Source organism: Myodes glareolus, chromosome 6 (genome assembly GCF_982192425.1).
Source record: "Myodes glareolus chromosome 6, mMyoGla1.1, whole genome shotgun sequence".
Classification (NCBI taxonomy): domain Eukaryota; kingdom Metazoa; phylum Chordata; class Mammalia; order Rodentia; family Cricetidae; genus Myodes; species Myodes glareolus.
In genome coordinates this window covers 7,366,553-7,378,840 of record NC_142031.1, presented here as the reverse complement: position 1 = coordinate 7,378,840, position 12,288 = coordinate 7,366,553, and the positions used below count along the sequence as shown (strand labels likewise).

Here is a 12,288-nt window from a genome sequence, read left to right as displayed (position 1 = left end):
CAAAGCCTGGGATCCGCTGACCGGAGGCGGGCGGGCAACGCCTGGGTAGAAGGAGGTTGTCCAGTTCCCGATCACACGCCTAGCGTTTCGCAGGCGTCGAACCCCACGCCACAGCAGCTGAGCACCGCGCCCCGGCGAGAGCCCAGCTTTGGCCGGACCTGCGGACCGGAGCTGCGAGTTCGTCCGCGAGGAGGAGGTTGGCGGCCGAGAGTGCCGCTTTCCCGTTCCCGGTGGTCCTGTTCCCGGTGGTCCTGGGTTGAGCGCTGCTCACTTCCGGCCCCGAGAAGGTGTGCTTTCTGCCCTTGCCTTTCGTGCTTCTGAGTTGGACAGTTTTCCTCAAGGCGTTTCCTGGGCGCTGTGGCCTCTTCAGAGGAAACCTCAGAAAAGCTACAGGAGGCAGTCCAGGAGTTAAATGCCCTCGGTTGCGCCTTCCTAGGAGTGGAAAGTGTATTTCAATTACAGGCTACTTATGCTTAAGGGGAAGTTATCTGGACGTCTGTAGGCCAAGTTCATACATAGCAAATAAAACTACTTTATAGTTTCACTTGGTCTAGCCAACTCCACCCTTGGAGGTTTGACGTTTTAGCCTCCTTGTAAACCCTATGAACAATTACGCTTTCCTCAAATTGATGACACTCAGAGCTTCCAAAGTTGGCGGCTTGTACAATCTGAGAAGCCCTATCAGCATGAATGAATGTCCCCTTCCTTTCTAGTGACAGTACTGGAGGGCCATTTCTGCAGATTTGAAGAATATGCACCTCTTATCTTTATTACTAGGTGGTGCCAGTGAGTTAAATCTTCCTGTCATAAATCTGTAGCATGTGGTTAAAGCTTTTTTAAAAAGCCTCTGTATTCCCTGAAATTTATTCAAAATAACTTTGCTTCTTGAGACTGAATTGAGGCTTGGGGATGTGGCCTGGCAATAGAGGACACATCTAGTATGCTGGTTCTTCCTTCCCATTTCCCCCAAAAGGAGAGAGACAGATTTTTCTATTAAACAGTAAAAACTTACTGGGCAGGGGATTTTCTTAATGGTAGAGTGCTTGCTTAGGCATGAATGAGGCCCTGGGTTCAATCTCCTGCAAAAAAATAAAAGAAAAAGACTGGGCCTGTTGGCATATACTTGTAATCCTAGACATAATATAGTCTCTTCAGTTTGTTTTTTGGTTTGGTTTGGGTTTTGGTGTGGCTCTGGCTGCCTTGGAACTCAGAGTTCCACTGCCTCTGCTTCCCCAAGTGCTAGGATTAAAGGTGTGTGCCACCACTGCCACCACCCAGCATTTTATATTTTCTTAATTTTGGATTATACTGATATGTTCAGTCTTCTTAAGTAACCAAATCCAATATATTCCATGTGGGTTTATCATTCTTATAGCAATTAGAATGGCTTCCAGAGGAAAGACAGAGACAAGCAAATTAAAGCAGAATTTAGAAGAACAGTTGGATAGACTGATGCAGCAATTACAAGATCTGGAGGAATGCAGGTAATAGTATAATTATATGCCATTACTCTGTTTCTGATGGAGAGAGGCTCCACGGATGCAGGCTCAAGTGTGATATTGGTCTCCGCTGTAGTGTTCTACAGCACTCTGCCTGTGGGAGAAGTAAACTTCTCATAAAGCCTGGGATGTGGAAGACTTAAAATACTCCTGGAAATAACAAAGCTTACTTTGTCTTTAGTGTTTAAAACAACTCTGTCTAGAATGAACTCCTGGCTAATTGCTCAAAATACCATGATTGGGCTGTGGGCGGGCGTTCCTCTGCGGATGAGTGGGTGCCTAATATGCCAGAGGCTTGGACTCAATCCCCACCATCAAAGAAGGGAGGAAGAGAGGGAGGTTGTATACTCCTATAATCCCAGCGCATGTGAGGTGGATGCAGGAGAATCAGAGGCTCAAGGTCCTTTTTGGCGACATTGTGAGTTTCAGGCCAACCCGACCATATGAGACCCCATTTCAATAAAGCAGAAGAAAACAAGCTATTAATTGTAGTTTTTAATAGCCTCACAAGGATGTTGTAAATATGAAAATGAAAGAGACAATGTAGTGCTTGGCCTAGAGTAAGTGCCCCGTAAATGGTAGCTCAGCGTGTAGAGCTGTTGTTACTTGTAGTAAATATTTAATAAGCAGTTTGTTTGGTGAATAAAAATAGCCTTTTACTCAGCTGACAGGTGTGCTGCTCTGCTTGCCAGTGGGCGCACGAGGTGCTTCCCGCCATTGATGAGACTGATGCTAACAGCAACTGTTTACCGTTACTATAGACGCCAGGCATTTCCTTCGTAATGAACACTTAGGAAAAGGCACTATAATGATCTGAAGTTGTGTAGACAAACTGAGGTTTATCCCTGTTCATGCCTTCCCCGAGGTTATACAACTGGTCTCTTAAGGAGAAGGTACTGTGTGCCTAAGTGTACCTCCTGGGGTAAGGGGAGATAACATGCTCTCAGCCCTGGGTTCAGCCGCAGTGAAAGACAATGAAGATGCCAGTAGCTCAACTCTGTGGACATGCGCCACTCCAGCTGGTACTCCCCTTCAGCCTTGCTCTAGATCAAGTACCAAGGTTTTCAGACTTAGACGTGTGTGTTTTCTGCACTCTAATGTAAACTGTGCTTCAGAGAGGAGCTCGACACCGATGAATATGAAGAAACTAAAAGGGAAACTTTGGAGCAGCTGCGTGAATTCAGTGATTCCCTAAAGAAGATTATGTCGGGAAATATGACCTTGGTAGATGAGCTCAGCGGCATGCAGCTGGTAAGAGGAATTGACCGATGGAGTCCTCTATGCATGGCTTGTTGTGTGTTTCTTTGTGAGTGTATTTCAGATAGAAAATGTACACTTCGAAGGCCAGGGATCTAGCTCCGTGGTACCGTATATTCCTAGCAAGTACAAAGGTCAAGGATCTAGCTCCATGGTACTGTATGTGCCTAGCAAGTACAAAGGCCAGGGATCTAGCTCCATGGTACCATACGTGCCTAGCAGGTACAAAGGCCAGGGATCTAGCTCTGTGGTACTGTACATGCCTAGCAAGTATAAAGGACAAGGATCTAGCTCTGTGGTACTGTACATGCCTAGCAAGTACAAGATCCTAGATTATTTCCCAGCATCTCAAAATTAAACATAAATAAGTGAAGGAAGAAAGAAAAAGTGCTGTGTTTCTGAGATTGCTTCTGGATTTTGTGTCTGCTTGGCTCCAATAATGTGCTCAGAAATTGCAAATTGAAACTGATTTCAAGCACTAAAACCTATTAATTAAAACTCATCAGTCCAATATCGTAGATGTAATTGGGTAGAATGTTTTGATTAGTTTTTGCATTCCTGTGTTTCCAGGCTATTCAGGCAGCTATCAGCCAGGCCTTTAAAACACCAGAAGTCATCAGATTGTTTGCAAAGAAACAACCAGGTCAACTTCGGACAAGGTTAGCAGAGGTAAAGTTTCTTCACGTTGATCCCGTTGCTGTGTGTGTTTGTCTTCTGAACCCGTGACTGTGCTGATTGTAGTAGCTTACTGTTTACAATTTGCTCAGTTGGTATTAGAGCCACAGCCCCCAAGTCTTTGACAGTTTGTACCTTGGACAATTATAGTTCATAATAGATTATAGTTCATAATAAATTTAACAGCATGAGGCTATTTAAATCACCTCCAGCCCCTTCTCTTGGCCTCCATCTTTAATATTTTGTCCTTTATATCTGGGGCCCTAACTCGAGATCCTATTTGGAATTATATCAGTGTTGTTTCTGGATATGCACTGTTAATCTTTTTTTTTTTTCTCTTCAGATTTCTTTCTAATTTGCTTTTGGTTTTTCAAGACAGGGTTTCTTTGTAGCTTTGGAGCCTGTCCTTGAACTAGCTCTTGTAGACCAGGCTGGCCTCAAAATCACAGAGATCCGCCTGCCTCTGCCTCCCAAGTGCTGGGATTAAAGGCGTGCGCCACCACCACCACCCAGCTTATTTCTGCTGTCTTGAGTGATATTTGCGGATGTATGTGAGTGCACATGTGCGCATTTGTGCAGATGCCCTCAGAGGCCAGAAGCATCAAATGCCCTGGAGCTACAGGAGGTTGTGAGCAGCCTGAAGTGGATGCTGGGAATTGAACTTGAGTCCTCTCAAGAGCAGCACACAGTTTCTAATCACTGAGCCATTTCTTCTGTTTGTCCAGTATCTTTTTGTTTGTTTGTTTCTTTTTCTTTGAGACAGGGTTTCTTTGTCTCTGTGCTGCATAGAGGAGCTCTATAGCCCTGACTGTCCTGGAACTCACTCTGTAGGTCATGTTGGCCTAAACTCAGAAATCTGCCTGCCTCTACCTCTTGAGTGTTAATATTAAAAGTGTGTGCCTCCACTGCCTCTTTCTTTTCTTTCTTTTTATTTTTTATTTTATTTTTATTTATAAACTCTTACTTCCAGAAATCTGTCTATGGACTTGAATATAATTATGGACTAATAGGTAATTTCTTTTTCTTTCTTTCTTTCTTTTTTAAAGAAGGAAATATAGGAAGGAAAGGAGGTAGGGAAGGGAGGAAAGAAAGGAAAGGAGAGAATGAGAGAAAAAGAGAGAGAAAGGAATGGCTCATACCATTCTATTTATTTATTTATTTATTTATTATGGATGCCATGTTTTTTCTGTATGTATGCCTGCAGGCCAGAAGAGGGCACCAGACCCCATTACAGATGGTTGTGAGCCACTATGTGGTTGCTGGGAATTGAACTCAGGACCTTTGGAAGAGCGGGCAATGCTCTTAACCACTGAGCCATCTCTCCATCCCCCGGTAATTTCCATCTACAAGTAATTCAGTAGAATAGTAAGAGCATAACTTTAGGAAATGAAGAGATGACCCACTTGGTGAAGTGTGCCAAGTGAGCAGCAGACACAGTGGTCCTGGCACTGGGGAGACAGAGACCAGAGGGTCCCTGGGGCTCTTGCCAGTGAGAGACCCTAAAATTGACCTCTAGCATCACTCAGACATGCTTGTATACACATAGGAGCACATAAACACACGGGGGAATATCATAGATTAAGATGAGATTATTGGGGACTGGAGCAATGGTTCAGCAGTTAAGAGCACTAACTGCTCTTTCAGAGGACAAGTGTTCAATTCCCAGCACTCACATGGCAGCTCACAACCCTCACTAACTCTATCCCAAGGTACCCAACACCCTCATATAGACATACATGCAAGCAAAACACCAATGTACATAAAATAAGAACAAGGAAATTATACATATATAAAAGATGAGGTGAGTTGGGTCTGAGTTCCTGCTGTGCATCCTGGGCAGGGCAGGCGGCCTTTGGCGAGTTGTTGCAGTCACCCTTGTACCTTATACCTTCGTTTTCTTATCTGTAAGGTGACTATGACAGTTTCTACTTGTGGTTGTCATGTGGGTTTGATGACACTTAGAAGCTGGCTGCAGTCCCAGCTCCTTGGGAGTCAGAGGGAGGATCATTTGAGGCAGGGCAGGCCAAGATAACACATTGGACCCTGTCTCAAGAATAAGAAGGGCCAGGGCTGGAGAGATGGCTCAGAGGTTAAGAGCACTGACTGTTCTTCCTGAGGTCCTGAGTTCAATTCCCAGCAACCACATGGTGGTTCACAACCATCTGTAATGATATCTGGCACCCTCTTCTAGTGTGTGGGCATACATGGAGGCAGAATGTTGTAAACATAATAAATAAATAAATCTTTTTAAAAAAAAAAAAGAATAAGAAGGGCCAGTCCGGTAAAGGTACTTGCCACCACGCCTGATGACCTGAGTTTGCTTGGGCCCACGTGGTGGAGGGGAACTGACTCCTGAAAATTGTCCTTAGAGCTCTGTACATGCACTGTAAACACAAAGTAAATAAGTAAATGTAATTTAAATAAATAAATAAATAAGAACGGGGAAAGTGTAGGCTAAGCAGATAGCTCAGTAGTAGATAGAGTACTTGCCCAGCCAATCAAGGCACTGGATGGATTAAATCTCCAGCAGAGTAAAAATGAAATACATTTTAAGATTTTTTTCTGGACAAGGTACTCACACCTGTAATCCCAACACTTGAGAGGCTGAGACAAGGAGATTGCTTTAAGTTCAAGGCCAGTCTCTCAAATAACCAGGGTAGACAGACAGACAGACAGACAGACAGACAGGAAGGTAGATAAATAGATAAATTTTAAAAATCCTCATGCTGGTGAAATAGCTGAGTGGGTAAAGGTACTTGCCCTGCCAACCTGAAGACCTGAGTTCAATCCCTGGAACCTATGTGAATGTAGAATAAGAGAATCAATTCCATGTCCTCTGACCTCTACATGCATGGTGTGGTATGCCTGCTCACATGCATACAACACACACACTAACAAAATTTAAAAAGAAAAGGTAAAGAAAAAAATTCCTGTCTCGTAAAAATAAAAGTGTTTAGGAAACAGTGGAAGCTGTGAGTCTCAGTAGCGTTCACAGCTAAGCAATGTTTATGCTGTGGATTCAAATTCAGAGCCAGCAAGACGACTTAGTGTGTGGTGGATCCTTGGCGCCCATATCAAAGTAGAAGGCAGGAACAGACCCACAGCTGTCCTCTGAGCTCCACATGTGCACATGGGAAGCACACACCCCTACCCACATGCGCTCACACTCAGTAGTAATAATCTTAAAATGTATTAAAACTGGTCTGATGTGGTAGCTTATGCCTATGGCCTTAGCATTTAGGAGTCTGACACAGGAGGGTTACTCACATGTTTTGAAGTCAGCCTGAACTACAGAGTGAGTCAAAAAGCAAAATGGAGAGTAAAAACTGTTCTAGGCCAGCGAGATGGCTCAGTGGGTAAGGGCACTTGCCACCAAGCCTGACAGCCTGACCTGATTTGATTTCCATCTCCAGACCCACATGGTAGAAGGAGAGAATCACCTGCCACAACTTGTCCTCTGACTTCACACAAAGGACCAGGCATGCACATGCACACATATGCACACACACAGATAAACAATGAAGGTAATTTTTTTTTAAATTTCAAAAACTTACCTGATGGCACTTCTGTCATGACGTTTCAGATTATTTCTGTAGTTTTTTTATATTAACCAAGTAGTTTGTTTTTGTTTTAAGAAGTAGGACTGGCTGGGTGGTGGTGGCGCACGCCTTTAATCCCAGCACTTGGGAGGCAGAGGCAGGCAGATCTCTGTGAGTTCGAGGCCAGCCTGGTCTACAGAGTGAGTTCAGGACAGCCAGGGCTATTAGAGAAACCCTGTCTCGACAAACCAAAAGCAAAACAAAAAAACCAAGAAGCAGCACTGAAAAGCTGAATTTTCTACACAGACTGCCTTTTGCTCATGTGCACACGCCTTGCCTTTGTCCTTTTAGATGGACAGAGATCTGATGGTGGGGAAGCTGGAAAGAGACCTGTACACGCAGCAGAAGGTGGAGATTCTCACCGCTCTCAGGAAGCTTGGAGAAAAGGTCCTGCACATAGTGTGATCGGCTGTAGAACATTTGTGTTGTGCTTGTTACAGAATGTGCTGCCCTGCGGTGTGGTCTGGAGACCTAAGAAATTTTAAAAAAATGATTTTAGGTTTATTTTGTGTGTGAATGTTTTGTCTGCTTGTATGTGTGTACGCTATGTGCATGTGTGTCTGGTGTCCAAGGATGTCAGAAGACAGTATTAGATCCCCTGGAATTGGAGTTTTGGTTGGTTGTGAGCCTGCATATGGCTGCTGGGAATGAACCAGGCTCCAGTGCAGGAGCAGTGAGTGCTTTTAACTGCCCGGCCCGCCCCAGCCCCCAGGCCCTAGCCCCTAAGCCTTCCTCACCACCATGGCCCCTAGGACTTGCTCTAAGCCTTGCATTCACCCGGTGCACTTTGTCTCACCTGTGCAGCTGACCGACGATGACGAGGCCTTCCTGTCAGCCAATGCAGGTGCTGCGCTCAGCCAGTTTGAGAAAGTCTCCACAGACCTAGGTAAGTGTGCTCCCTCTTCCTTCCCCGCTCCCCTCTCCTCTGCTCCTCTTGCTTGACTTCTTCTATTCTGTCCATCTTTCTGTCTTTCATTTTTAAGTAAACATAGATTTAGTAAGGAAAGGAAAAGAACTCCCAGGAGTAGAAGGGTCTGTGTGTGTGTGTGTGTGTGTGTGTGTGTGTGTGTGTGTAGCCGTGGGTCCCCTGGACCTTGAGTGAGCAGGTGGTTGTGAGCTACCCATGTGGGTACTGGGAACTGAACCAGGATCTTCTGGAAGAGCAGCCAGCACTCCTAACCATTGAGCTATCTTTCCAGTCCAGAACTATTTTCTTCAGAATCCTTTAGTTATATTTTACAGTTCTAAAAAGAGATTTCTTTTTTATGTATGCGTGTGTGGTGTATATACACACGGTCGTGCGGATACCCACAGAACAGAGCCTTAGATCCTGGAACCTAGAGTTAAGGATGTTTGTGAGCCTCTGATGTGGGTGCCAGGGTCCAGTTCAGCTCCTCAGATAGCACACTAGTCATTCTCAACCACAGACCTCACTTCCTAGCCTTTCCTTTCGTCCCTTTTCTATGCAGGCTCTTACCAGGGACACCCTCATCTGGCCTTGAACTCAGCATCTCTCTGCCTTAACCTCCCAAGTGCCGGAACCGTGAGCATGTACCACACACTTAGCCCCAGTACTCTAAAAAAATAAAAAATAAAGACAGATGAGTTTTCAAAAAATTACATGCCATGGTGCTGGAAAGATGGTTTAGAGTACTGCCTGTCTTCCAGGGGGCCTGGTTTGAATGCCCAGCACCCACATGATAGCTCACAACTGTCTGTAGCTCCGGTTCCAGGGTCCTCTTCTGGCTATAGGCACCAGGCATGTACATGGTGCACATCCACATGAAATAAAACGTTTGTTTTTGTTTTTCGAGACAGGGTTTCTCTATAGGTTATATTGTTAAGTCCCGGCTGTCCTGAAACTCACTCTATAGACCAGGCTGGCCTCAAACTCACAGAGATCCTCCTGCCTTTGCCTCCCAAGTACTTGGGTTGAAGGCATGCTCCACCACCACCCGGCTTCCCCTTCCCTTTTCTTTTTTTTTTTTTTTTTAAATATTTATTTATTACGTACACAATATTCTGTCTGTGTGTATGCCTGCAGGCCAGAAGAGGGCACCAGACCCCATTACAGATGGTTGTGAGCCACCATGTGGTTGCTGGGAATTGAACTCAGGACCTTTGGAAGAGCAGGCAATGCTCTTAACCTCTGAGCCATCTCTCCAGCCCCCCCCCCTTTTCTTGAGATGCTCCTTACTGTGTTGTCTAGGCTGGCCTTCACATCTCAGCTAAAGTATTCCTCCTGCCTTAGCTGTCATGTAGCTAGGACTGTAGGCACATACCAACATTCCCAGCTGTTTTTCCTTTTTTTAAAGAATTATTTATTTTAAAAATTTACATGCATGAGTGTTTTGCTTACATGTATATGATGCCTTGGCAGTCCATTAGAGTGTGTTGGGTCCCCTGCAACTGGAGTTACGGTTGTGAACTGATGTGTACACTGGGAACCAGACGTAGGCCCTCTAGCAAGTGTTCTTAACCCCCGAGCACTAGCTTCTTAGCCCCAGTATCCCCAGCTTTGCAGCTGACTGTGTTCAAATACCTTTCAGCAACATGTAATTATAACTGTAAATGAGAGTTTTACATATTTGTCTTCAAACCTAGAATTGAGTTAGGATTCGTCACCAGGAAGCCACTCGTGTGGCCAGAGTGTTTATGGAGGGGGAAGGAGATCCAGTTGGCAGCTGGCTTTGTCGGGGTTAACGCGTCTGATTTCTGTTCTGTGTCTGTGTAGTATGGCCCGCTCCTTACCTGGGACTGTAAATGCCTTGAAATAACCTTTTTATTTTGTGTCTTTTCCTTAGGCTCTGGAGATAAGGTCCTTGCTCTGGCAGGTTTTGAGGTTGAAAAAGCCAAGAAATGACATTGCAGCGGTTTGGCGCCACCAGCCCCATCGTAGCTGCACATGGTGCTTTCGTCCTGAGGACTTGGAGGCATTGCAAAGAAGTAGAGATTCTCACAATGCCCAAGAACAGGTGACATGGAAACTGTGGCTTCTGTTAGGTCCTCATCCTTCTCTGTATGGGGCCCCTTCAGTGCCCCTGGGCTTGTTGACAGGCAGGACCCGCTGGACTCTCTCTGATGGCTCCATCTGTTAAGACGCCTTGTGCTTTAGTGCTGATAGTGAAAGCTGTGAGCTAGTGATTGTCTTGATTCTTGTCTGCACGCCTTGAGGGGACGGTACGTGATGTCACTAGCCCTCCTGTGTCTGTAGACTTTTAGAAACCTTTTCATTTTCCCACAAGGAAACCAAGACTTAGAAGGAACATGTGATCTGTCTGAAGTCACATTAGGGACAGAGCTATGGCTCTGGCTCTGGTGTCTTGACCCCTGGATTTTTTTTTTTTATTCTGTACTGTTTTAGTTTTTTGTTTTAATAATTAACTTGTATTTGTGCAAGTTGGCGTCTATGAAAATTCCATGTCCTAACCCAGAGTTGAATGGACAGGAGGGGCTGTTCCCAGCCTGTAAGTGGGCAGCATGAATGGGGCCCATTGTATCTCTGAATTTCTAACAAGCAACAATGGGAGGCCCTGTTGAGAGCCTCCTGAAGTAACTTAACCTCCTGCCTTGCCTCGGTGGGGAAGCAATAGGAAATGGCAGCCCCAGGCTCTCTGAGTGTGACCTCTTGCCAACTCGGAGGGTGGTAACAGTAAGGTACTGTAAACTGTGCAGTTTGGGGAGAAACACAAACCTAGTTTCTCCCTGAGAGCAGTGACTCTGCGTGGGCAGCCGCACAGCCATGTCCTTACATGTACCTTCCCAGGAGTCCTTTCTGTGTGTCTCAATAGTTTTTTGTTTTTGTTTTTGTTTTGTTTTGTTTTGTTGCACTTTCTACAAATGCAAACATTTTTACGGATTCTTATAAGCTTAACTCCACTAGGTGCTTTGCTACCTGGACAAACTAGGGAACCTCAGCTATGTAGACGCCTTACTTGGAACTTGTAATGTCTTTGGCATTTTTTTTGAGAGGGGTGGGTCTCTGGGCCAACCAGATGGCCCAGTAGGTACAGGTGCCTGCTGCCAAACCTGGTGGCCCAAGATTAATCTCCAGATCCACCTGGTAAAGGAAGAGAGCTGACTTTTACAAGTTCTTCTGACCTCCACATATGTGCCATGGCCCATATGTGTGCACGCATACACACACATACCCACATAGACACTCAATAAATACAAGAAAAATTGTAAAGGGTTCTCTCTGGGTTGGAGTCCTAGGCTCAGACTCTTCTCTGGCCTCAGCCTCCCAAGAAGCCGGTTCTGCGGATGAGCACTGCTGTGCCTCAACCAACAGGCTGTCTCCGTGTGCTGTCTGCTGACGTCAGTCACTGAAGGGCAGCACACCCAGAAAGGCCGAGCACCCGCTGTGACCTGCGGCTTGTGTGTAGGGCACCACCATTTCATAGCGATGAAGCTCGTGTTAACACAGAGGTCACTGTGTCACAAAGTAGACTCAGTAGCAGTACGTCCACAGTGCTGTGCAGTTCCCAGCCTAGTGCCAAGTCATCCCGTTATTCCCATCACCCCCCGCAGGAGAATCTTGTAAGCAACCTAGTAATTTAGTAAGCAATCACTCCAAAATGCCTTCTTCCCGGCCTTCCAGCATCTGCTGGTCTGCTCTCCTGTCCCCATGGCCTTATCTCTCTGGATAGTTCACATGAATGGATATGTGATTGTGCACTTTGTGGCCTTGATATGTATCTGGCTTCTTCACTTCATACAGTATTTTAGGGCTAACCCAGTGTAACCCACTTCAGTCCTTCATTTCTTTTTAATGACTGAATAATATTTCTCTGTATAAATACTGCATCTTGTTTAGCCGTGTGTCTGATGCACATCTGCGTTCTTGTCACACCCTCAGCTCTGTGAACGGTGCCACTGTGAAATGTCTACACAGGCACTTGTTGAATGCCTAGTTTTTCAGTTTCCTTTGGGTCAGTACCTCATCACAGAATTGTGATGTTAGTTTTAAGCTGTAACAAGGTGATCCTATGCATGATCCCCCAGTAAACCAAGGAATCTAAGAGAATTTCCATCTGAAAGAGATTCATGTCAGTCTGGAACCCTTAATCTTGGTGACCCTTAAACATTGTTAAAGAACAGCACCAGGAGACTAGGTATGGTGGCCATACCTGTAACCCCAATACTGGGAGGCGGAGACTGGGGGATGAAGTTGAGACCAACCAGGGCTTCCTGGTGAAACCTATCTCAAGTCAAAAAGCAAATCAGACGGCCAGATCAGCGTAGTGAGGCCCTTCCTG

General features: G+C 45.5%; 1 protein-coding gene across 1 annotated transcript; it reads left to right on the top strand.

The window, feature by feature from the left end:
- Window positions 1-156: 156 nt before the first annotated feature.
- On the top strand, window positions 157-10,107 carry Lzic (leucine zipper and CTNNBIP1 domain containing). Its single transcript, XM_048415140.3, has 7 exons — window positions 157-287; window positions 1,376-1,484; window positions 2,615-2,750; window positions 3,327-3,425; window positions 7,322-7,417; window positions 7,835-7,916; window positions 9,835-10,107. Exons 2-7 carry the CDS (start codon window positions 1,384-1,386, stop codon window positions 9,891-9,893), a joined length of 573 nt encoding a protein of 190 aa, XP_048271097.1. The 5' UTR covers window positions 157-287; window positions 1,376-1,383; the 3' UTR covers window positions 9,894-10,107.
- The last annotated feature ends 2,181 nt before the right edge of the window (window positions 10,108-12,288 follow it).

Coding starts and splice junctions, on each gene's coding strand:
- Lzic (XM_048415140.3), top strand. CDS start 1,384: ATGGCTTCCAGAGGAAAGACAGAGACAAGCAAATTAAAGCAGAATTTA. Junction 1,485..2,614: donor CAAGATCTGGAGGAATGCAG/GTAATAGTATAA, acceptor ACTGTGCTTCAG/AGAGGAGCTCGACACCGATG. Junction 2,751..3,326: donor AGCTCAGCGGCATGCAGCTG/GTAAGAGGAATT, acceptor CTGTGTTTCCAG/GCTATTCAGGCAGCTATCAG.